The 25,673-nt window shown below is 41.5% G+C and overlaps 1 protein-coding gene across 12 annotated transcripts in view; it reads left to right on the top strand.

Annotated features, from left to right (window-relative positions):
* The window catches only part of LOC127374452 (filamin-C), a 52,794-nt gene extending 27,563 nt beyond the window's left edge, over window positions 1–25,231 (top strand). For 2 of the 12 annotated variants that reach the window (XM_051419756.1, XM_051419760.1), the window contains 30 exons: window positions 58–175; window positions 776–1,038; window positions 1,515–2,112; window positions 3,563–3,736; window positions 6,095–6,257; window positions 6,361–6,521; window positions 6,613–6,780; window positions 7,290–7,413; window positions 7,495–7,651; window positions 10,272–10,461; window positions 10,551–10,574; window positions 10,781–11,028; window positions 11,431–11,523; window positions 12,307–12,406; window positions 12,812–12,952; window positions 13,177–13,305; window positions 14,035–14,208; window positions 15,058–15,219; window positions 15,377–15,583; window positions 15,775–15,927; window positions 16,117–16,239; window positions 16,367–16,624; window positions 17,610–17,879; window positions 18,239–18,376; window positions 19,357–19,472; window positions 20,576–20,708; window positions 21,369–21,545; window positions 21,650–21,868; window positions 23,380–23,586; window positions 23,670–25,231. In XM_051419756.1, coding sequence (XP_051275716.1) covers window positions 58–175; window positions 776–1,038; window positions 1,515–2,112; window positions 3,563–3,736; window positions 6,095–6,257; window positions 6,361–6,521; window positions 6,613–6,780; window positions 7,290–7,413; window positions 7,495–7,651; window positions 10,272–10,461; window positions 10,551–10,574; window positions 10,781–11,028; window positions 11,431–11,523; window positions 12,307–12,406; window positions 12,812–12,952; window positions 13,177–13,305; window positions 14,035–14,208; window positions 15,058–15,219; window positions 15,377–15,583; window positions 15,775–15,927; window positions 16,117–16,239; window positions 16,367–16,624; window positions 17,610–17,879; window positions 18,239–18,376; window positions 19,357–19,472; window positions 20,576–20,708; window positions 21,369–21,545; window positions 21,650–21,868; window positions 23,380–23,586; window positions 23,670–23,857 — 5,376 coding nt within the window. In that variant the 3' untranslated portion in view covers window positions 23,858–25,231. The remainder of the gene's footprint in view (window positions 1–57; window positions 176–775; window positions 1,039–1,514; window positions 2,113–3,562; window positions 3,737–6,094; window positions 6,258–6,360; window positions 6,522–6,612; window positions 6,781–7,289; window positions 7,414–7,494; window positions 7,652–10,271; window positions 10,462–10,550; window positions 10,575–10,780; window positions 11,029–11,430; window positions 11,524–12,306; window positions 12,407–12,811; window positions 12,953–13,176; window positions 13,306–14,034; window positions 14,209–15,057; window positions 15,220–15,376; window positions 15,584–15,774; window positions 15,928–16,116; window positions 16,240–16,366; window positions 16,625–17,609; window positions 17,880–18,238; window positions 18,377–19,356; window positions 19,473–20,575; window positions 20,709–21,368; window positions 21,546–21,649; window positions 21,869–23,379; window positions 23,587–23,669) is intronic. The other 10 variants (XM_051419757.1, XM_051419762.1, XM_051419765.1 and 7 more) reach the window with 6 other exon arrangements.
* Window positions 25,232–25,673: the final 442 nt, after the last annotated feature.

Consider the following 25,673-nt stretch of genomic DNA (forward strand, 5'->3'; position numbering starts at 1 on the left):
TATAAAGTGTGAGCTGATAAATAAACTGATGTTAACTGAGGTTTGTGTCTCCATCAGGGGAACATGTCCATCACTGTGTGTCACGGAGGAGACCCCATCCCCAAAAGTCCATTTAACATCAGTGTGGCCCCTCCGCTGGACCTCAACAAGGTCAAAGTTCAGGGTTTGAACAACAGTGAGTACATTCGCACTGCTGGTTGTTACTTGAGGAAATGAGAAAACATTTTATCATACAGGAAGTCAAGTTCCGGTTAAAGGGAAACTTCAGTATTTATGACTAGCGAGAGCGTTGCAGCCAGTAGCAGTGAAACAGGCTGTAACATAATCCTTCCAAACAACTGAAGGGTTAGTTCAGATGTGAACTTAAAAACACAAAAGTCACACAATAACATTGACTGATGGAGCAGCAGTAGAAACTAAAGGTCAGTCTCTGTAGGGATCCTTTCAATGATGCTGTCAGACACTGAGAATAACAATCTGAGTCTGTCAGTGGCAACGACAACTACTGTTAGTGGACGGACTTTGATGGTCGCATTTGTCTCCAAGGAAAACACAAAACTTTGGTCTTGGATAAAGTGTTCCTCAGAAGATGTTTTCCCATACTTGCAAATACTAAAGTAATGTTGTGTACCAAGACTTGTTTATTTAAGGAAAGTTGTTGCAAATTGCATTTAATTCTCACAAATAACCTACAAATATGTGTTGGTATTAAAAAAATTAGTAAGCATTAACTAAACAGACTGCTTTTGTATCTGTGTTTGTGTGCGAATCAAAGAGGTGGACGTTGGGAAGGATGAGGAGTTCTCTGTCAGTACTCAGGGTGCTGGAGGTCAGGGCAAACTGGACGTCAAAATCACCTCACCATCACGTCGTCCAATCCCCTGCAAGCTGGAGTCGGGCACAGCCAATGAGGTGCACACGGTGAAGTACATTCCCCCTGAGGAAGGGCCGTACAGAGTGGACATCAGCTACGACGGAAACCCCGTACCAGGAAGTCCGTTCACTGTGGAGGGCGTCATGCCACCTGACCCTTCAAAGGTGAGTTACTGTAAAGACATTTTCCTTAAGGCTTCTTTCACTTCAGAATTATACTTAATTAACAGCGTTTATCTTTAAAAATCTGTTTTTTGTTGCAAATCCTTTGCAATTGTCCACATGTAAAAGATCTAGAAGCATCATATTGTGTATCCATTTCCTGCATCGATAGTGAACTTAATTCGGGCTGTTACAGGCAAAAATTAGAGTCCATAAACTCACTAGATGGTTGGCAGTCCTGATCCAAGTAAATCTTTCTGGGTCCAAATATATTTTTCTGGGACCAGATAAACTTTTCTAAATTACCCTCCCTTGGTCTGCTGTTCTTGGACCCAGGTTTATAGATTTACAAGTTCAATACTTATTCAATAATCCATCTATGTTGCAACTGATTAGCTCCAAACCTTTGATTATACGCTAACTTCTTCTATCAAACCTTTTCAACATGTCTTTGTGTCTCATCTCTTTTTACCTTCCAGGTTCGAGCCTACGGCCCTGGTCTTCAGGGTGGTGTTGTGGGTAAACCGGCCCCCTTTGCCATTGACACAAAGGGAGCTGGTACTGGTGGTTTGGGCCTGACGGTAGAGGGACCCTGTGAGGCTAAGATCGAATGCCAGGACAACGGTGACGGTTCCTGCTCTGTGTCGTACCTGCCCACTGAGCCCGGCGAGTACGCCATCAACATCCTGTTTGCAGACAAGCACATCCCCGGGTCCCCCTTCAAGGCCGTGGTCCAGTCGGTGTTTGATCCCAGCAAGGTGACGGCCAGTGGTCCCGGCCTGGAGCGAGGGAAAGTCAACGAAGACGGATCCTTCACGGTGGACTGCTCTAAAGCCGGAGAGGCCGAGCTCACCATCGAGATCATCTCAGATTCCGGAGCCAAAGCCAAAGTTCACGTCCAGAACAACAGCGACGGGACCTACTCCATTACCTACATCCCACGGTTCCACGGCATGTACACCATCACCATCAAATATGGAGGACACGCAGTGCCAAAGTTCCCCACCCGACTACAGGTGGACCCCGCTGTCGACACCAGCGGGGTGAAGGTCTATGGACCAGGAGTGGAACCCAGAGGTGAGGGATTAAAGATATTATTCTACCCAGTTACAAGGTGGTAGAGCTGGGTTTCTATAAATCCATCATACCTGACACCAGATATATTACATAGTTCTAAAATACCATTAATTAATCTTTAATTTACCAATGAAAACACCTTTAAAGTCTGCATCAAGTTTAATTTTGTACATTAATTAATAAAGTAAGAATTTGAGGCAGGGGTACACGTCTTTCACCACTGTTGAATTTCTTTCGCACCCTAATTACCTCAATTTACCTTAATTATCCATAATGGACAATTAGTGAGAGCAAATTTGGCTCCTTTCAGAACAGAAAAATGTGTGACTAATGTGAGTAAACGCTCTGGTTTAGAGCCACACATTGTTGAACTATAGTTTCCAAACTGCTGTTCTGAGGTCTATTTTTACGATGAAGGGACTGTGTGATCTGGTTAGGAGTCTGCTCAGTGTGAGTCAGCCCTCAGTGGTTTATTTACTGGCCTCCTGGACTTCTCCAGAGTCAATTATCACAGTTAATAAACTCACAGAAGCACATTTGCGGTTTTGTAGGCTACACTTCTCTCATTGTTTTTTTTTTCTATTTTGGGCTCATTATAGATGAACATGTTGCATTTAGCTTCCCTTTGTGACAGAAATATTATCGATGCTTCATACATTGGACCTGCATTTTGCAATCAAGAAATATTGTTCGTGTGAATGTAATGAAAGTCATATTTCTTCACTTCTGATGCCGTTTTTCTGCTGCGCAGCTTTTTCCATTGACCTATGTCTTTGCTTCTGCATTTATGTATAAAGAATATAAATAACTTCAAAATGAATCACAATCAGCCCACCAGGAGTTGAAATATTTTCACTTTGAAAATGTCAGAAATGGATTCAGCGTCCTCAATAACCCCAAAATCTCCTATATTGTCCAAATCAACCAATCAGCTGCTGAGATATTGTCTGTATAGCTGATTATGACAATAAACCTCTTGAATCTTGAATCTTGAATCTTAATAATGCTAATTATGCCAATTCTCTAACATATGCAGGTTAGCATCTGTCAGTTTGTCAATGCTGGAGATTCTGACTAAACATTTCTAACAGAAAACTGATGTATTCAACATTCCTAGGTTCACAGTGGGGAAATACTGGCTGGCTGGAAAACAGACTGCTGTGTCATTTACGCAGGCTAACAAACTGACTTACATCAAAATAGGTTTTTCAATGACAGGAAACAGGTTGGAAAACAAGTGTAAATGTTTCTCTAGCTAAGGTTAGCTGTGGCTAGCTCACAGCTACCTTTAACTTGCTTCAGCTGCTTCAAACTTTATTACAGTTTGTTTTGTTTTGTTGATGCTGCAAGAAAGTCAAATTCTGGTTGTCTCTCATTCAAAAAGTACTGAGGTTTACTTTCCGGTATTGTTGTTTTCTTCTCTCATTACGTGTTGGTTTCCTCTCTGCAGGCGTCCTGAGGGAAGTGACCACCCATTTCACAGTGGACGCCCGGGCTCACTATAAGAGTGGCGGCAGCCATATCAAAGCCTGCATCTCCAATCCATCCGGCGCCAACACCGACGCCTACATCACGGACAAAGGCGACGGGACGTACAGAGTGGAGTACACGCCCTACGAGGACGGTGAGGCCTTTTATTCCACATATTAACACGTGTCCTTCGAGGCCGGAGGTGATGACACAATCTGCTGGACTGCTGATATGTTTGAGCTGAAAAGTGCTTCAGTCAGCAGAGAATGAATGTGGGAGCAGGCGGGAGGAGGGCGTGCTGCTGGTTTATGGATGTTTTTCCACAGAAACACATTGCAATGTTGAAATGTTCCTTGTGGCTTCATAAAGCTTCTGTTTTCTCTGTGCCACAGTAGAGGGAAAGATGCGAGGCATTTGTGGATTCAACAATTAAACTGGTTGTTAAACTTGTTGCTCCAGAATGATTTCATCATATTAATGTGGTAATCTGACAGATCCTGTAATAGGCAGACTCCAAATGTAAACACAATGTAACCCTACCATCAACATTCAAAGCAAAAAACATTTTAGCATTTTATTCAAAACCTGCTTTAATCCCACAGAGACTGACAGGAAGTTTTTTAAGTTTTCTGATGTTGTTTGTTTACATAAATGATTGAGTGATATTATTAATTACAGTATCATGCTAACATGTTTATTAAAGGTACTTCATTTAGGCACATGCTAACAGTAGGGCGCTAACAGGCTTCAAAAACTAAGCTAACGCTGCAGTGAATTTTAATCACAATAACATGTTAACATGCTTTGAGTATTGCAGTTGAAAGTCTTTTAATATAATAAATAATACATCAGTACAAGTCATCAGGATATAAACTATTGGTATTAGAACGTACTACATGTAAGCATGTTAACATGCTAATGGTAGCACACCAACAGGCTCAATTTTAGTAGCTAATTTACAGCTACATAACAGGCCTACATATATTTTCAATGTTAACTCAAGTATGCTAACATGCTACATATGTGGTAATCATCAGTATGTTAACATCTTATAGCTAACATGTACATTAACAATAAATGTAGCAATGACAACATTCTGGTAGCACACTTACTGGCTAACCTTAGCTTGATAGCATGCTAAATACTAGATGGTAGACATCAGCACGTAATTTAATACATTTAATACTTAACACTTGTTTACTATTACATGTACTAAATGTAGGTATGATGCTAATAGTTGGACAGCAATAGGCCTAGCTTAGCATGCTAGTGTGTTAACGTGCAGAATAAAACTCAGCTGAGCTTAATGCTGCGTTCATGTCACAGGGGAGCTATCATAACAGATCAGATCTGTCTTGGCATTTAATGGAAATGCTTGAAAACAAACAAAAACGACGCCTCAGGTCAGCCAAAGTTCACTGGTCAAAGTAATGAAACCCAAATGTGATAGTAATAGTGCTCCAGTATATTTATAGTATTTATAGTATAGTATTTTTAATCGTCACTTGGCAAGCTCTGCAGTCGTAAACCTGTCTTTCAGTAATCTACAGGCAAAAGGAACTTTTTAAGAATGCAGTGATTCAAGTGACTCGGGTAAAGAGCTGCAACAGAAACATAAAGATATAAAATGTGTGTGAGCTGAAATAAAAGAGGCCTATGACTGTTAGAGGAAGGATAGCAGAGTGAGAAGTGGGAGGGATGAGCGGCTGGTATTAATAGCTGGAGTCTGTCTGCTCGCAGCAGATGGTTTTCCACTGATAGTAATGTGTGACATGTTGGAGCCCATTGCATTGTGGGACAGAAATACTCTCCCCTGTGGAGGCTTCAGTCTGACTGAGATTTGAATGATTCTGTCGTCTTTTGCTGCTCTAAAACACACTTTATAGGTTGGTAGCTACAGGGTTGCTGGTTCAAAACCCTCCACTGGCTGGAAGGAAAGTTAGCAGCAGTCAAATATTAAAGTTCCTTTGAGCCAGAGACTGAACGTAAGGCTTCACTGGGTAACGATGTTAGTGTGAGTAAGGATGAAACAAGTTTACAGTAACTCTGTAAAATGCAGGGTTGGGTAGAACCAGATTATATAAATGATACATAAAAGCATACCCTGCTTTATGGTCTGTTTTACTCTCAATGGGACCATCATTTACTAAATGAACATCATGCTGTATGGAAGAAGACTGAAACTAGAGACTGAGACCAGAAACTCATCAGGAAACTGTTTACTGAGCTCATAAATCCTGACAGAAGACGGCTCATTCTAGATTCAGTACTCTTGCAGCCAATGGAGCCGCCCCCTGCTGGCCATTAGGAAGAATGCAGGTTTAAGACACTTCCTCATTGTCTTCACTTCACAGACCCAGAAGCCATTATATGTACTGTCAATGGATACACTAGTCATATTTCCCAGCATCCACACTCATCAACATCCAAGCTACCGTACCTCGACGTCTGGTGCTTTGGGTGCTAAACGCTACATGTTAAACTAACTTGATCTTTCTGTGTCTGTCTGCAGGTTTGCATCTGATTGAAGTGTTGTTTGATGAGGTCTCGGTGCCTAAGAGTCCATTCAGGGTTTCAGTGACGGAGGGTTGCGATCCCAGTCGAGTCCGAGCCTATGGTCCTGGCCTGGAGGAAGGACTGGTTAACAAACCAAACCGCTTCACTGTCGAGACCAGGTGATTTTACTGTAAATGCCTGGATTACAACACTGGATTGTGCCCTTACTTCAGTCCATCTAAACCCCCTCCTTCTTTCTCCTCCGCCCGGTCTCCTCCTCAGAGGTGCTGGCACCGGAGGTCTTGGCCTGGCCATCGAGGGTCCATCTGAGGCGAAGATGTCTTGTAAGGATAACAAAGATGGCAGCTGCAGCGTGGAGTACATTCCCTTCACTCCTGGAGAGTACGACGTCAACATCACCTTTGGAGGCCTTCCTATCCCAGGTGATGATCCGAACCGGCATGTAGGGTTTAGATTTGATTCTGTTTAGGTACAGCATTCACTAACTTCTGGCCACCTCTCTATGTGCTACAGGGAGTCCATTTCGGGTTCCAGTGCGAGAGTTGGTGGATCCCAGTAAAGTGAGGTGTTCAGGTCCTGGCCTGGGCAGTGGAGTCCGAGCCCATGTCCCCCAGACCTTCACTGTGGACAGCAGTAAGGCTGGGGTGGCCCCCCTGGAGGTCCAGCTCTACGGGCCCACGGGTAAGACCTTGTTTATGTACCTGTGAGTATCATCCACTAATCCTTCAGGGTCGGATTTACCAAGGATTGAGGATTTAGTCAGTCAGCAGTTCCTGTTTGTAAAGGCCACATATTATGATCTGTGAGTTGAGACTTCAAACATCAAAACAGCCACACTGATTGTTTTCTATGAATAATCTGTATGCTAAGCCTTGATACCTAACCAGTCCAAGTACTTATATCCAGGTGAAACCCAAACCAAGAAACCATCCTCCGGAACTGGGTGATCGAATGGCAAAAGGATCTGAAACACTGAGAAATTTTAGTCAGATGATCCAGTCCATCTAGAGCCAAGACAGTCAGTCCAACCCACAGGTCATAACCATAGATGAGTCTTCACCCTAACTCTACGTTTACTCAGTCCTAGTTCAGAACCAGTCACTTCTGGAAGTGAAGGTCGATCTTGAAGTCCAAACTTTGGTAGAATTTATTTTGAAACTCTTTCTTTTGAACCTCTGTGGGGTCTTCAGGTGTGGCTGAGCCAATCAGCATCACCGACAACAGCGACGGCACTCACACGGTCAACTACACTCCTGCCAACGACGGTCCGTACACAGTGTGCGTGAAGTACGCTGATCAGGAGGTCCCTCGCAGGTCAGTACCAAAGAGATTCATATGTAAAGAAGTCATGATCTCACTGGTTCAGGTTTCACCTTTCAAACCGTCTCTTCTTAGTCCTTTTAAGATCAAGACGTTACCGGCTCATGACGCTAGTAAAGTTCGAGCCAGCGGTCCTGGTCTGAATGCATCCGGAGTTCCAGCCAGTCTCCCGGTTGAGTTCACCATCGATGCCAGAGATGCCGGAGAGGGATTGCTCACGGTTCAGATACTGGTGAGTCTCAGATTCCTGTCCGGACTTAGAAAGAACAGGGTTACATCTAAAAGGGTACCGCGAAACCAGCTCAGGACGGCCTATATAATGTATGTAATGTCTTGACTCATTTACATTTTGAAAACTATAGAAAAAGGATAAGGCAACTTAAGGTTCAAGGCAGAATATGAATTCTGATTTTGTAAATAAGTCAAATCTGTAACCAGGACATTAAATAATGCTTCTTAAGGAGGCAGTGTGAGGGGATTTAAACCAGAGTATCGAACATTAATGTGATCATTTCATCTAGGATACACACAAAAACAACAGTGTCTGGGTACTTTGTTGTTGTTTTGTGCAGATAATTGATCAGCATCAGCGTAGCCAGCTCAGGCTAAAGGCCCGATCACACCAGAATTTATAGCAGTATAGCAATTTTGCGGATTCTCCCCATTATCACCTGGTACAAATTTGTGTTTATTCCCATGTTTGCATTGATTTTATTTGTAATCTTGTCATATGAAAAACTCTCATGGCTTGGCATATGTTAGACTTCTCACGGCAAAAAGCAGACAGCTGTGAGAGCTTGAGAAAGTCGCTGATGAATCACAGAGTAATGCACAGAGTGCTGAGTCCACTGGTGAGGCTATAAATCATCATCTCCTGGTGTGATCGGGCGATGAGCTTTACGTTGACAACAGGAAACATTTTATAATCATAAAGACAAGTGAAGATGAATGTGAGCTGTAATAAGACTCCTAATAGAGATGTAGCTTCTCATAATCTTTCTCTTTTAACCCCTTAATTCAAACTCTCCATGTGACTTCCTGTTTCCCCGTCGGGGGCTTGTTGCTGTTGCTGCAGGGTCCGGATGGGTGCAGGCGCGAGGCCTCTGTGTTTGTGGAGGACTGGGGCAGGAGGGTGTGGGAGACACATATAGTAAAGAAAACCATCCCCTTCAGTATTCATAAGAGAGGCTGCGTAAGGCCTGAACTCTCCTCTTTCACCTCCCTCCCCCATCACCTCGTCTCATGTCTCCCCTCCTTCCCTTCCTCCCTTCGTTCACCCAAAACAAGGGATATAACAACATATATGATATAAATAAGTGCAGTTCTTTTAGATGAAGTTGATGTGATATGTTTGAAAGTTCCAAAACAGCGACTAAATGAAGAAGGAAATAGGAAGGGTCAGTTGTAAGAGTACCAATCCCCTTTTTGCTCTGCTCGGTCAGAACCTCGGTCAACTTCCTCCTTTCCTGTACTTAGATATGCTATATGCTAGCCTTATCTATGTTACTAGATCTAGACAACCACATTTTTATCTTTCAACCATCTTCAAAGACACTAGCTAACTAGCTAGGTAACTAGCTGGCTAATCTAAATCTATTTATTTTTGAAGATGGTTAAAACATAAAAGATATATATACATATATATGTATATATAGTCAAATCTTAAGTTGGCTAGGGTTAGCAAAACACTTACTACCTAACTAACTGCCAATTAATGTACATTTGATTAGCCAGTTAGCTAGCAACACCCCCACTCCTTCCTCTGTAGTCTTCCTGTGAACTGACCTCCATTCAGTTTGTCTAATGATCTAACAGACAGATGTGGTGTTCAGTCCTCCACTAACCGGAGTGCTTCGTAAACCTGCCTCCATCCATCCATCCACCCCTCCTCTGCTGCATTCGGTAGTTAGCTCCTGTGTGACGTTGAACTGTGAACAGTACATGTGAGCACTGTGAACACCACTGGTCTCAAACCTTCAGGATCCATCAGCAGTTTCTGGATGACACAGTTTGGTTTGAATGGAAGCAGAGATGATGAAATCCAACAAAATCTGTACTTGAGAACCAAATTCCACCAGTTGGTACGTTAAAAAAAGCCTCAGAAGTGCCCTCTTGGTTGCCCCTGTGGCAGATAAAACATGATAAAGTTCCCTCTACGGTGGCTTTGTTGGCTGGTGTTGTGGGGCAGTTGGCGACAGATAGCGTTATTCAGCGTGGCTGGGTTGCAGCTACCTGGCTAATTTTAACTTGCTTGCTAAGGTTATTGCTAGCGATACTAACATATGTATTCTGACAAACGGTGTTGATTTTAGCCAACAATAAATGATGCTACTAGCCAAGATGATGCGTTTTGAAATAACGGCCATTGGAACGGCGGTTTGGCAGCGTGCAGAGAGTCGTGATACATTTATAATGAAACCCTTTTGTAGCATGTAGTGCGTTTATATCACGTTATGTCCACTGGAAATCATCACCATTGAGACCAAACTGAATCGTTTGCTTTTCACAATAAATTTAATGAAAGTGTTTCTCACAATTGATGCTGGGAACTTAAATTTCTTGTTTTTCCTACAAGCAAACAACACTGTTGTTTTCTTTTGAATGTACATTTGTTTAAAGGCCAAACTTGTACACACACACAAAAATTGGACAAAAACATGCAAGAAAAATAAAAGAGTAACCACAGCAGACACGTTACATTTAGTGTGAAAAGACGCCAATACAGAAATTGATGTTAGATGGGAGCAGTTGTTACAGCTACAGTAGAGACCACTGATGGCCAGTACCTCACTTGCAGCAGGGTGGTGTCCTACAGCAATAAAACACAGCTGACTTCCTGTCTGTGTCTCCAGGATCCGGAGGGAAAACCCAAGAAGGCGAACATCCGGGACAACAGAGACGGGACGTACACGGTGTCCTACGTACCGGACATGGCGGGACGGTACACTATCACCATCAAATACGGAGGAGACGAGATCCCGTACTCGCCATACCGCATCCATGCCCTCCCCACCGGAGACGCCAGCAAGTGTCTGGTTACAGGTCAGACTCCGCCCTTCTCTCCTCTGGCAACCAATCAGATTTCATCAAACTGTCACAGCATCACTGAGTCTCTTGTTGTTTTCTTACAGTGTCAATCGGAGGTCACGGACTGGGTGAGTGAACTGATTATACTTTATAGTAATTATACAACCTGAGTGGTTGCAATGAAAGCGCATTATTGATTCTGTATCTTATTATAATGACAGAATTACTTTATTTCTCCAAATTATGACTTCAGTTTAGCAGCATTTTTGTTCAATTAAAAAAAAAAATAGTCGAGATGATCAATCTTGACTATCATCCTGCTCCATCTCGTCAGGATCAGGTATCGGCCCGACCATTCAGATCGGAGAGGAGACAGTCATCACCGTGGATGCAAAGGCTGCTGGGAAAGGTAAAGTCACCTGTAAGGTATCGACCCCTGACGGCGCGGAGCTGGACGTGGATGTGGTGGAGAACGCCGACGGGACGTTTGATATTTACTACACGGCTCCGGAGCCCGGGAAATATGTCATCACCATCCGGTTCGGAGGGGAAAACATTCCCAACAGCCCCTTCCACGTGGTGGTGAGTGGCACCTAGGTTCGGTTCGCCGTGATGATCAGCTTTTATTACAGGATCATTAGACCTGCAGCCAGCTGAAAATCATTAACACTGGAAAAAGTCCAAAAGGGAACTGGATCAATATTCTGTATGGAAGCTTGTTTCCACCAATGTGATGGATAATGGATATAATGAAAAACTTTCTCAAAATAATGAAAAACTAAAAAAAAACACCAAAACATTTATTTAATAAACCGTCACATTGGCAGAAAAATATTGTGATAAAATGCGGTTTTACCGATGTTGTGTAGCATGTTGTGTCTCCTCTAACTGATATTGTTGAAGGCGTGGTTGCAGCCGTACTGAGACACTGTGTTTGTGCATGAAGGTGTGTTTTTCTAAAGGTTGTACCTTGTTCCCTGTCAGGCGAGTGATACCGTCCCAATAATAGAGGAACCATGTGACAAGCTTCAGTTACAGCAGGCCTTCACTCCCTATGTGGGCTTCTCCCCTCAATGGGTACACAGGATCCTCTTTACTGGAGCTGTCCCAGACCTAAAGTCAATAACAACCCACATGCACTTATTGATCTTCTATTGGCTCAGCATGCTGCATGTTTAATCTGCACGATCATCTGTTATCAGCTAGCAGCCAACTTCATGTTCAACTTCAGCTGCATGTTTTATAGTTTTTATTAAGTAAATAAAGAGCTTCAGGCTGTTCAGCTTTTATTTCTTATTTTATCCAGCTTAATTATTATTATTTATCCATTTATTATATTTTTTATTTTATTCTATCACATCACTTTAATTTAATAAAATCCTTATTTTATTTGTTTATTTATTTTTTACTTTTATTTAAATTGTATCTTATTTTTATTATTTTGAGGATGAATTCTCATTTACGATGACCTGGCCAAGAGCCAGCCAATTTAGTGTAATTGTTTGTTTTATTTTGTTTGTATTATTTTATTTTTATGTTTTTTAACTTTATTTTATTTTATCTTTTATTATTTTGCTTAGTTTTTGTATTTTATTCATAGTATTTATTTATTTAATTGTTTTTTAATTACATTTATTAGGGTCTGAGTACAATATTATATATGTTATATTACTGTTTATGTAGCAACTAAAACTTTTAACAATTAAAAAGGATGCTTTGTTAAATCCTCGTGCATCCAGCCCAACGCTCTCTCTCAGCATGCTGTGCTTCCTCCTCCTCCTCCTCCTCCTCTCTCTGGACGGTATCCCAGAGTTCTCAGTATGGTGACACTGACACTCCTCCCCTCTGGCTCTGGTTTAGGCCACCGATGATCCCGTCAGCCCCGTGGACGGGATGGAGCCGATGCTCCGCCCCTTCAGTCTGGTCATTCCCTTCACTGTGCAGAAAGGAGAGATCACAGGTCAGAGCTGCTCTCTCCATTTCAGTTCGTCTGTCTCTAATCTTTTCATCAGTGTCTAATCAGTTGATAATAGGAATCGTTTTTATCTACAGAGTCACAGGGTCCTCTTCTGGTGGAGTCCGCCATGTTGAACCAACATGTTTTTTGCGTCTTTGTGATCAATTTTTCGTTTCCTTGTGGTCGTTTTTTGTCTTGTCTTGGAGTCCGCCAGGTTGAACCAACATGTTTCCACAGTAGCCTGGAAATGACAAACCAAACACTGGCTCTATAGGGGCTTTAATGTTTTTCAAGAGTTTTGCAGCTACCGTACTCCTTATAAAATACCACTAGTAGTAGTGGTATACTTTACTCACATTGGGAGCCAAGGTAAGTTAACAACAACTGTTTGTATATTTTGTCCTCCAGGTGAAGTGCGAATGCCGTCCGGTCGAACCGCCTGTCCTCACATCACAGACAACAAAGACGGCACCGTCACAGTGAAATACTCCCCGACAGAGCGAGGCCTGCACGAGATGGACATCAAGTATGATGGAAACCATATCCCAGGTAACACCAGATCACGTTTCTACTTCATATTTACTTCATGTTTTCTGCTGTTCAGGCTCGTTCAGAGCAGGATTAATTCAGTCAGAGGTCTCAGTTTTTGGAAACAAACAGTAGAGTATCATCAGCAAACAGCTCGACTTTAGGATGAATTGGACATTGTCTATCAATCCACATTATCAAACTTTGCTATTCATGATAGTCCTCTTGTGTTTTCTCTGTTACAGGAAGTCCACTCCAGTTCTACGTTGATGCCATTAACAGTGGTCATGTGACGGCGTATGGCCCTGGTCTGACTCACGGGACGGTGAACAGACCGGCCACCTTCACCATTGTTACTAAAGACGCTGGAGAAGGTATCAACAACTGCTGGAGATGTTTCACATTAAAAGCCTTGCAGGAAATTAAGGGATTATGCCCTCTGAGTCGTTGGAAGGCTTTTATATTGAAATATAACTTCAGTTTTACTCTCCAATAGAAATTATCCTCCAGTGCTTACGTTGGTATTTTTGCTTATTGTGACGTCACTTTTTCGAATATCTTGAAATGATTTGTATCCCTAAAATTTGTACAACCTCAGCTAAAAAGTTAAATAAGTCAATAAACTATAATCATTGAAAAATTTATTGAAATTGAGTCATAATTAAGAAAACACAAAAATTTGACCTGTTTGTTCATCAGATTTTGTTCCATTAAAACTAAAAACATAATGAAGATTTCTGAATGTAGAAACATGAACAAAATATTTCTGGACATCAAAAAAACATAACAAACCTTTTTTTTTGTTGCTCCTGGTAGCGTAACGTAGTGATGACACCTAAAGCTGATGTTAAAGACATAAGCTTTGCACTGCTAAAAGAAAGGACGCTCAAGCTGTTTTTACATTGATTTAAACAGGATACTGCAGGAGGTTGATTTATAGAGGCATAGAAGTGACTGTAAGTGTGAATCAGAATAATGTTGTTTTGACGTGTTATGTACTGATGGAGTTAGATTGTGTAGTACAGGTTTAATTATAACCTGCCCTTAGTTTTACGGAGCCATCATTAAGAACCAGGGCTTTATTTGTTTGTCTCTCTCTGCAGGTGGTCTCTCTCTGGCCGTTGAAGGTCCGTCTAAAGCTGAGATCAGCTGTAAAGACAACAAAGACGGGACCTGTACTGTGTCATACCTGCCCACCGCACCAGGAGACTACAACATCATCGTCAAGTTTGATGACAAACACATCCCTGGCAGCCCCTTCACGGCCAAGATCACTGGTACTGAAACCCTGTGTGTGTTTGCATTTTAGATGGAAGTGAACCCTTTTTGAATTCCTTTAGCTGAACGTCACTCTGCTTATTACAAGCTTCTCTAGTTCTTCATCTAAACATTTCACTTGTCTTTTACTTCCTTATTTTTTGACAAACCAGAGCTAACCTGCTAAAAAATGTAGCTCCTCTATAGTGCTAATTTTACTCAGTTTTTAAAAGTCATTCTGTTTTAAACGCACTGTTTAACCCCCTGGGGTCGCAATGTTTTTATTAATATCTCTGTGATAATACAGCACAGAAATATGGTTCAGATAAGGAATCTGTAGACTCTCTGCTTCAGTTACATCAGCTGATTGGTGCTGATAACAAACTGATCAATCACAGCCCCCCTACTTTAGCCCTGTCATATTATGGAGTTTCTCAGGGTTACATTTTGTGATGACTTTTATTTTCTTAATAAATTCTTCTCCTTTGTCTCTTTGTATATAGTCATGGGATTCAGTTTCACTTTATGCAGACGATACTCCATTTTATCTTTCTTTGTAGTCCACTGTCCTTTTTAGAGACAGGATAGAGACGGGGACAGTTATTATTTATTGTTTATGTAGCCAACTGTGTTTCAAATATTGTTAAGCTATAATTTATTTATTGATATGAAAGGTTTCTGCCTAAAGTAAACTAAAGATATCTTTTTGGTATTGAGAAAATTAAAGTTTGACTTTTTGTGATCAGTTGCACTAACCTAAATGAAATGTCACTATATCTCAGTTCTCTCTGTTCCCAACCTTTTAATAGGTTTCTGTTTTGTGATTACATTTTATATATTTTTTCTGTTTTGATATGACTGATCTCCAGGTGACGACTCCATGAGGACGTCTCAGCTCAACGTTGGCACAGCGACAGATGTTTCCTTAAAAATCACAGAGACCGACCTGAGCAGCCTGATGGCGAGCATCAGAGCGCCGTCTGGAAACGAGGAGCCGTGTCTGCTGAAGAGGCTACCCAACAGACACATCGGTCAGTTTTTCACTCAAAGTTCACGTTTTAGTCTTTTTGTTAAGAAAAGTTCTGTATGCAATGTAAATTCTTTAAAAGAACTTTGGTAAAATGTGGGAAAACATGACAAATGGCTCAGTACCTAGTACCAGTTTCTGACAATGGTTCTTTCTGCCAGCAGGGATCTCGTTCACACCGAAGGAAGTAGGCGAACACGTGGTGAGCGTGAAGAAGAACGGGAAACACGTGACCAACAGTCCGTTTAAGATCATGGTCGGTCAGTCAGAGATCGGAGACGCCAGCAAGGTGAAGGTTTACGGTCAGGGGCTGGTGGAGGGGCATACCTTCGAGGTGGCCGAGTTCATTGTTGACACCAGGAACGCAGGTACGAATAAACAGGAAGTTAGTTAATATCCCACATCTGAGGAAAGAGTATGTTTATTAGCTGTTCGTATGATCTTCCTCAGATTCAATTTTAATGGTGAACTTCTTTGAAAGTTATTGATAAAAAACTCTGATTGGAAGACACCGGATATTTGTTATTTTAATCCCCTCTGTCCTCCTCGGAGCTCTCAGGTTATGGAGGTCTGGGTCTGTCCATCGAGGGTCCCAGTAAAGTGGACATTAACTGTGAGGACGTGGAGGACGGGACATGTAAAGTCACCTACTGTCCAACTGAGCCTGGAAACTACATCATCAACATCAAGTTTGCCGACCAACACGTCCCAGGTACAAACACAACTTTATTATCACTGTACAAACACACAACTTTATTATCACTGTACAAACACAACTTTAGTATCACTGTACAAACACACAACTTTATTATATTAACACACATGGACATGTTATGGAAGTAAAATAGTGTAAAAGTAGTCCTGAATTCAAACCTTTTCTTTAATATTTCTGTCTGAACAGGAAGTCCGTTCACAGTGAAAGTGTTCGGCGAGGGCAGGATGAAGGAGAGCATCACCAGGAAACGTCAGGCTCCCTCCATCGCTACTGTGGGCAGCACCTGTGACCTTAACCTCAAAATACCAGGTGAGCTGTCACACCTACTCCACCCGTCTCCACCTGCCTCCTCCTCTCTGCCTCCCCTTCTTCACCTCCTTCTCCTTTGTCCCTCATGGTTTCCTCCTTCCTCCCTGCTCCTCCCCGCTGCTTTTAGGGAACTGGTTTCACATGGTCTCGGCTCAGGAGCGCCTGACCCGGACATTCACTCGCAGCAGTCACACCTACACCCGGACGGAGCGGACGGAGATCAGTAAGACTCGAGCGGGGGAGACGAAGAGGGAGGTCCGTGTAGAGGAGAGCACTCAGGTGGGAGGAGAGCCATTCAGAGATGTGTTCGGGGACTTCCTGGGACGAGAGAGTCTGAGTGGATTCAATGGCATGCCGGCGGGCAGCCGACCGCCGCTGCAGGACGGTGTGTGTGGACGAGTGTGTGTCTAACTTTACTGATACCGAGGCAGGTTTTCACTGCGTGTGCATGTGACTGGTGACAAAGTGCAGTCCTAGAAAAGAAATGTCTCACCTCGCTGTTCATCTAACCTGATTCTGCATGTAAATGTCTGTGATGTACTGGATGTTTCTGTGGTTTTTTTAAGTTTTTATTGTGTACAGCCTCATTTTTCCTCTCACTACCAGAACGTTTCATTTTAAAACCAGTTTTTAGTTTCAGCTAGTTTGGGTTGGGTTGGCTTCTTGGTGCATGTTCTGTAAACACTCACTGACCACAAATCTGATCCATGTCCCGCTTATAATAATAATAATAATAATATCTTTATTTATGGAGCACATTTAAAACCGACTTTACAAAGTGCTTCACAAAATATAAAATATATATCTGTATATATCTGTATAGTATATATATATAAATACTGTCAACAGACTTAAAAACATCAATATTCTCCATGTTATTAGGGTATAAATCAGGCTGTAAAATTAAATCAGAATATAGACAGGGATAAAACTGGGAAGGTTTGGTGTCTGTAAGTGCTACTGAAGTGGAGATTTCTGGATCATTTTGAGAAAACAGATTTTGAAGATATGTATTGTAAGGTATTTTAGGGTCAAAATTTAACTAACAGTTTATTACTTACATTAAGAAAATTCTTCTGAACGTTTTCTGAAATTGTGTGTTTAAAAATGCGGCATTATCTGATGTTAACTTTAGGTGAAATGTAAAGACGCATAAAATAAAGTTATAAAATCATCAATTTAAAGAGAATTTAAGGTAAAACAAAGAAAACATTTAGGAAATTAAAGATACTTCCAAAAAAAATGTACTTCAAGTAAAATCAGGTTAGGCTCTCAGATAAAAGTATGTTTTAAGAAGGGACTGACTCTTTCCCTCCATCTTCCTCCTCCTCCTCCTCTTCCTCCTCCTCCTCCTCCTCCCTCCCTCTCAGGTGAGGCAGGTAACCAGGAGATGACAGCTCAGGTGACGAGTCCTGGAGGAAAGACGGAGGACGCGGAGATCATCAAAGGAGAGGACAGCGCCTACAGCGTCCGCTTCATCCCTCAGGAGATGGGAGCTCACACCGTTAATGTTAAATACCGGGGCCAACACGTCCCTGGGAGCCCCTTCCAGTTCACCGTGGGGCCCCTGGGAGAGGGAGGGGCCCACAAGGTCCGAGCAGGGGGAACTGGGCTGGACCGAGGAGTCGCAGGGATCCCAGGTACGATTTTTCTTCTTTTGTCTTCCTTCCTCATCTCTTTTCTTCTTTGTTCTTGCTGCCTCGTCCTCTTCTTTCCCTTCGTCATAGTAGACACATTTATATAACTGACATTCACACTGTTTCTTTCCTTCACTCTCATGTCTCTCTTTTCTTTAATGATACACTCTCTGATTTTATTATTAGTAGTATTATTATTATATTATTATTATGTGCCAGAGGCGCCAAACACCCGCCCCCCCAAATTCCAGATTTTCCGTGCAGTTTAGTATTTATGAGGTGAAACGGTTGTAAAAATAAAGTTAAAATTAAGGTTGTTGCTAGTTGTCCACATGTTGTGAGGTGGGTTTGTTGTTTTTCAGCTGAGTTCAGTATCTGGACCAGAGAGGCTGGAGCTGGAGGTCTGTCCATTGCTGTGGAGGGACCGAGCAAAGCTGAGATCACCTTTGAAGACAGGAAGGACGGATCCTGTGGAGTCGCCTACGTGGTTCAGGAACCTGGTGAGACAGCAGAATTAAGTTGACAACAATCGTTTTTTCGCTTAATTCTGAGTCCTGTACTTAATATTTGTATTTATTGCCAGCGGGTTCGTCGATATGCAGATGACACTCAGCTCTATATGGCTGTTGATCCTGATGGTTTGAGCCCCCTGAAATGTGCATTTTCTGATTACCTGGTTCATATTTTAGTAGTTTTAATCATCTTGTTAAGATTGCTTGAATCACCAATTTTGACAGCTTTTGAATTGCGTGCACAATGCCACCACACAGGCATTCAGAGTGGATTTAAACAACTCTACAGTCTTCCAACACAGACCTTTTCTCTTGTAACATAGGAAGTCTCTTACCGAGATAGAGATCATAATCATTACATCAATAGCTGCAATGACTAGTTGTCTATTAGCATTATCGTTTGACTCCTAGTCAACTACGAAAATCTTTAGATGAGGACAGTCCTATTACAAGGAAAACAATTAATTAAAGCAAATGCTAGTAAAAACAGATGAAATCAAATGTGAAAAGTAGACGAAAACATAAAATCTAATCTGATCTGAGGTGACACATAACCAACAAATTAGTGTTGAAGCACGGCCATTAGATGCCTTTAAGTCGGCAGTAAAGAATAAAATTAATAAAAGCATTCACAGCTTTGTATGAATCTTAAAGAGACAAAAATGATTGAATTTGAACACCAAGATTTTGACTCTTCTTTTTGTCAGACAAAAATGTAGATCCAATAAGTATTATATCAGATTTATCCTCATTCATTTTGAGAGAAACCGACAGACTTGGCATTTGATGTCATTGAGACTGACTGCAGACCGCAAAATGTGTTAGCTTGTAGTTGAAAACAATAGCGGGTCCAGTGTGGACTCCTGGGGAACACCACTGAGCTCCAGAGGAACAGGAAATGTCTGTTAGAGTAGCAATGACATAAAAAGCCACAATATTCTCAGTTTGCTGTTATCACTTCTCTCCAGGCGACTATGAGGTTTCCATTAAGTTCAACGATGAACACATCCCCGACTCTCCGTTCATCGTCCCCATCGCCACGCTGTCTGACGACGCTCGCCGCCTCACCATCACCAGCCTGCAGGTGAGAACACATCGTCTTCATCACGTTAGATAAAACAGTCTCTACCATGGCTGAGGTCACAGACATATAAGAGTCTCAATGTTAAACCTGATGTGTCATCTGCTATATTAAAGGTGACATTTGGATTCACTGTGAATAGATTTATTATTAGTGTCTGATGGCTGCTGAGAGAGTATTTCTGTCTTCATACGTGTATAAATGTATCTTATGTTTTAACTATAGCTCTGTAAATTTGACCTTTAAAGCTTAACTTCTTATAACCTCATGCAGCATGTTCACATTAATGCAGTCATCAGCAACATTTGTGTCCCTGCCTCCAGGTGACAACACGACCAAAAAATAGCAATCTGATGAAATTAACCATTGATCAAGTGCCTATTTAAGACCAATGCAGTTTCCATGGCAACAGAAACACAAAGATATGTTTATTTATAAGAGATCACATGCAGGGTCAGAGGAGGCAGAACAGAGTTTTAACCTGCTGAGACCACAAGAAGGCACCAAAACTGCCATCAGTCACTCATCAGACATCCATTCAGCAATTTTAACATTTGCATCAGCATTTCAGTGTAAGCAGTGAAATTTTAAAAAGTCGATAAGAAAACACAAAACATAATAATGTATTAAAAAATTATTCCACTGGTGAGATAAAAACAAAAACAAAACCAAATGAGCGTATGAAGGAATCTCACCAAGAAAATGAGCAGAACAATGAGAAACTAAAATTAAATTTTTATCAAAACAAGAAGGCAAAAAACTATAGAATATTTCTGATGAACATTAGTTAAACAAAGATAATAAAACAGAATAATGTCTATAAATATATGTACTGACAAAAACATATTAAAATACATATTAGACTGATGCTGCTAATAGACTTGGCGTACAGATAATAGAAAAGACACTAAAAGAGTTTGGCATTAAATAAGCATTAAGCCTGTATTTAAATTTACTTAATAAGTAAATCACAAATAAATCTTGTAGATTGTAGAACTTTCTTTTCAATGAAAAGGTAAAACATTTATTTATAATAAGTTATTTTACATGTTTGTGTTTGTTTGGTCTTAATTTAAATCTCTCATTTTCTTTCTGTTCTTTATTAGGAGATGGGTCTGAAAGTTGGCCAGGAGGCCTCCTTTGCTGTACAGTTGAACGGAGCTAGAGGGCTGATCGATGCTAAGATCCACACGCCATCAGGAGCCATAGAGGAGTGTTACATCACTGAGCTGGACAGCGGTAAAACCAACGCTTTAACTTTGCCTTGTGAAAGGATTTTATATAAAAACACAGCAGTATTAACCACCTCAGTAAACAGGGTTTGTAAAAAGAAATGAGTGTTAACATTTCACAGTACTTCATTACCACAATGCTCGAATTTGGGTCCACTACCTTTCCATTCCCCACTTAAAGTCAATATTATATGTGGGGTTAAACCTTACCTGTGTTAGGATTTTATGTAAAAACAAGTCCTCCTAGGATTTTGTGGGCTTTTTTATGTTTTTAGTAATATTAAATATTAAGTACCACAAGGTTAAATTCTGGGTCCACAATTCTTTTTTTTATATATGTCAACTCTACGTTAATAATTAATAATGTGCATCTCTATGCAGATGACACCCGACTCAATGTAGCTTTTGATTGCGGTGATCCAAGCCCTCTTTACTGCTGTGAAAATTAAAAGAAAACATCTACAGGTGAAACAGAATTATCCTCAACTAAATTAGGACAAAATAGAGATCCTAAGTATTGAAGAGAGTCATTATGTCTAGAGTTAACTTCTAGTGCAACAACTCTTTCAAGACACTACACTGCAAGAATAAATTCAGCCTTTGCAGAGGCGAATCGTAGACAGTCAGAACCCTTGATGACTGTCATTTGTCATCCACGTTTCTACAGACCAACATGCTATCAGATTCATCCCGAGGGAAAATGGAGTTCATTCTATCGACGTTCGTTTCAATGGCAGCCATGTCCCTGGAAGTCCCTTCAAGATCCGAGTGGGAGAACCGGGACAGGTTGGAGATCCTGACATGGTGTCTGCCTTTGGACCAGGACTGGAGGGAGGAACCACTGGTATACATTAATATAAACACCGTAAAACACCTTACTTTTAATTCCTCGATGAAAACATAAAGTAGATATTAATGGGTGTTCGTCATGTGCGTGTCCTCCTTAAGGCGTGCCATCAGAGTTTATTGTGAACACGTGTAACGCTGGCTCAGGAGCTCTGTCTGTGACCATCGATGGACCGTCAAAGGTGAAGATGGACTGTCAGGACTGTCCTGAGGGCTACAAGGTTTCTTACACACCAATGGCTCCTGGAAACTACCTGATCTCCATCAAGTACAGTGGATCCCAGCACATCGTAGGCAGCCCCTTCAAGGCCAAAGTCTCAGGTGGGTTTTTTGTGTATTGAGGTCAGTGCTTCAATTGAACCGGTACTCAATGGAGTTCCCCTTCATTGGCACTAAAGGGACTAGCCCAGAGTAGCAGACCCACAGGGCTCAAAGTATTCTGGCACCGTCCGGGATCTCCGGCGTGTGGCGTTTGAATGCGATTCATAAAAAAAAAGAAAAAAGTAAACATTAAAAAAAACCTGTTGATGCGGGATATTGTCAAGCCCCTTCCTCAAACCGCTACTGTCCAATCCAACGTTAGAAATCATAACTATGCACACGCAATGACGTGCATAGTTACGGTTGTTGTGACCATGGATGTACTCCGAAAGTTTTGACAGACATAGCAACAGTAACCACGGAAGGCCAGCAGCAGTTGATGCTGCGTTCCAGACAACTCAGGAAAAAACGGGCTGTGAATTGTGGAAAATGAATTGAACAGCGTCAAACTCGGAAATTAAACGTATATTCATCTTCTTCCAAAATAAGCATAAATTGCTGCTGCAAAGGTTTTCAGTGTTCAGCGGATAGTGACAATATGCCACACTTCGCTTTTCTCCTCCGACTTAACCTGTAGCGTGTACACTATGACCTCTCGGTTACCTCCGAGTGGTCTTGAACGCAGCATCCAGGCCGGCGTTTGTTTCACTGAAATCCAAAGATGGAGGGGAAATTCATGAAGCCTGGAGAAGACGTCCTTACTGAAAAAGGACTTAAAAATAAATGGCACTGGGTGTGGATAGAAGAAAGGGGCGGATACTGCAAGCCTTTTGGTAGCTGGTGCCAAAAATTAAGAGAGCCAGGTGCTTGTTTCTGTGTGTTGTGCGCGAAGAAGCTAATATATGATACTAGCGGCAAAAAAGTTCTTCGGTGTCACAAAGATAACGTTAGGTCATCTTGTACCCTGCCAAGCACAATGCCAAAATTTACCAAAATTTGCCAAATTGCCTAGCACATGCGTCGGATCCACTGATTATCTCAGCTGGTACTCACTGAGTAATCCCACTCTCCTCTCTGAAGGAAGTAGTGAGCTGGACCTGAGCTGGAACACAAGAGAAAGGACAACTGGAGCAAACCTTCACAGACTTTTGAAGCAGGCTATGTTTTGTATTAATAATGTGTGTGGCTGACAAAGAAATAAAGTTGTCTTGTTTATTAACCTCTTTGTTGGATTGTGTGCTGAGAGAACCCTTGGTAGTACCGAGACTTGCTATATACATATATATTCAATTCAATTCAATTAAATTTTATTTGTATAGCGCCAATTCATAACAGAAGTTATCTCAGGACACTATATATATATATATATATATAGGCGACAGCTCCTCCGGCGGGCCAGGACTAGCAGTTGTTGGTTCGCAGTTCATTTTATGTAAAAACGTAGCTGTCATATCAGCCTCAGAAAGAAAAGATTGTAGACATTTCACTTTTCGGCCCTCTGCTATGTACACCTTTGCAGATACGGTGTATTTGAATCAGGTTAGCTGATGTTTATGTGAATCTGTCTGCAGGACCTCGTCTGTCCGGAGGCCACAGTCTGCATGAGACATCGTCTGTCCTTGTGGAAACTGTCAGCAAGTCCTCAGCGATGGGAGGGGCCTTCGCCTCTTTACCCAAATTCTCCTCAGACGCCAATAAAGTCATCTCCAGAGGCGCCGGCCTATCGAAGGCCTTCGTAGGTCAGAAGAACACGTTCACAGTCGACTGCAGCAAAGCAGGTGAGAAACAACACCTCAGAATACAGACAGCTCTCTGTCTCAGATAAAAATGTAACGTGGATTGATGTTCTTCCACTCTGCAGGAACCAACATGTTGATGGTGGGCGTTCACGGGCCGAAGACGCCCTGCGAGGAGGTGTACGTCAAACACATGGGCAACAGGATGTACAATGTCACGTACACCGTCAAAGAACAAGGCAGCTACATCCTCATCGTCAAATGGGGGGACGAGAATGTCCCCGGCAGTCCTTTCCATGTCACCGTCCCTTAAAACTGAACTCTTCATCTCTCTGTCCGTCACTTCGCTGCAGCTTCTCAAACTCCTCTTCCTCATGCACTGAAAGCTCAGAGACTATTCACTTCCTGTTAAAGCAGACAGTTTTCACGCTCTGTGCCAAATCTTTCATTTATTTCATTCTGTTTGTTGTGTCTCTGGAAACTCGCCGCTGGCAACATCAACAACAACAGTTTATTTGTTGACATTTATGGAAATGACACAATATCCTCAGTTACAGAATTCTCTGGTGGCGCGTCTGCATTCAGTTGAGTTTTACAGCCACATGTTGACCATGAACCCAACCTGTGTATCCTGATTCTAAACTGCACTGTAGAATCAACGTCTGTCTGAGCTTCATCTCACCAACATTTATAGCAGTCCAACTTTAAACTGTTGATTTGTGCCTTGATAGTGGTGACTTTCAAAGGAAGGGAGAATCACAGTCTGAACGAGTTAGGGTTATGATCTATATATTATCAAGAAATAATAAAGCAAATATAGCACAAGATACTACCTACTGCAAACAGGATAGTAAATTGTGCACAAAAATATCTTGTTTGCAGTATATCAAACTTAAATCTAACCTATTTAACGGTATCTTGTATATGCAAGTTAGTACGTCCACTCAAGTTAGCATCTTGTTTACACGAGTTGTTCAGTTTAATACGTAACATCAGAGCCAAAGATAAAATTAAATCACCTCCAGGACTTAATTTGATCTTCAACTTATTAAATCCCAACCTTCCTCAGACTAAATGATTCAGAGTTCAGTGAAAGACAATCTTCCCCTCAGGATGATTAAACCACTCAGCAGATCTTTTTACTATCAGGATTTCTCCGTGTAAATTCTCCATATTCTGAAAGTATGATGATAACTATTGTTAAAATCATCGTTTTATATCTGGTCTGGTCAAACCTGTGTTGTAACGGTGTCTTTCCGCCAAGCTGCAGTCGAGATTACGGAGGACAAACTGTGCTGTGACTTTATTTCAAGAAAGACAAACCTCTTTGCTTTTGATTTTATTTATTCTTTTTGCCCTCATTTTATTTTCTTTGACAGAAAATGGTCTTATTGTTGAGAAAGAGCAGGTTGATCTTCGTTCCTGAATTAGGCGGATGTGACGATTTAATTCTTTTTTTGTACCACAGGAAGAAATGCGGTGAAACAATCGGTTTATTTTGTGAATGTTGAAGAAACACAGGTGATGTTGCAATGACACAATATTACAGAGTGACATTTTATAGTGATTTTGTATGTATCAAAAATGAATGAATGAAATGAATTTTAACTGTTTGATATGTTAACCTTCAATCTGGCAAGATTGTGCAGGCATAATAAAAGTTTATTCGCTAACTTGCCACAAAGAACCGCTGATGGTTGTCTCCTTTCATTGACTGAATGAATCAGTGATTCTCACTGCTGCTAGAAAGTCTGCATGAATAAGATCCTGTTATCCACTCAAGCAAGCAAACGTTAGTTAACGTTATCCAGCTAACAGCACAATCAGACAATATGTTCCACAAGCTTTGCAGTAATGCTAGCTAAGTAAAGTAAGTAAGTAAATAAATGTATTGATGTAAATGTTCTCTTTTGGGAAATTGTTCTCTTTTTATAAACTTTGCTCTCATTTTACAGAAGTCTCGAGTTCATTTTCCAACCACAAACTTTGTGCTGATGTCTGAACTTGTGCAGAGCAGCAGTTTCTGTCCCTCCTGGTTGTTGTTTGGATGAAACTTTAAAGATCCCTGCGGGGAAAAACGGCTCCGACTGAAACTCTGAAACACATCAGAGACAAACAGACGAGTCCAC

Source organism: Dicentrarchus labrax, unplaced genomic scaffold, assembly GCF_905237075.1.
Source record: "Dicentrarchus labrax unplaced genomic scaffold, dlabrax2021, whole genome shotgun sequence".
Taxonomy (NCBI): domain Eukaryota; kingdom Metazoa; phylum Chordata; class Actinopteri; family Moronidae; genus Dicentrarchus; species Dicentrarchus labrax.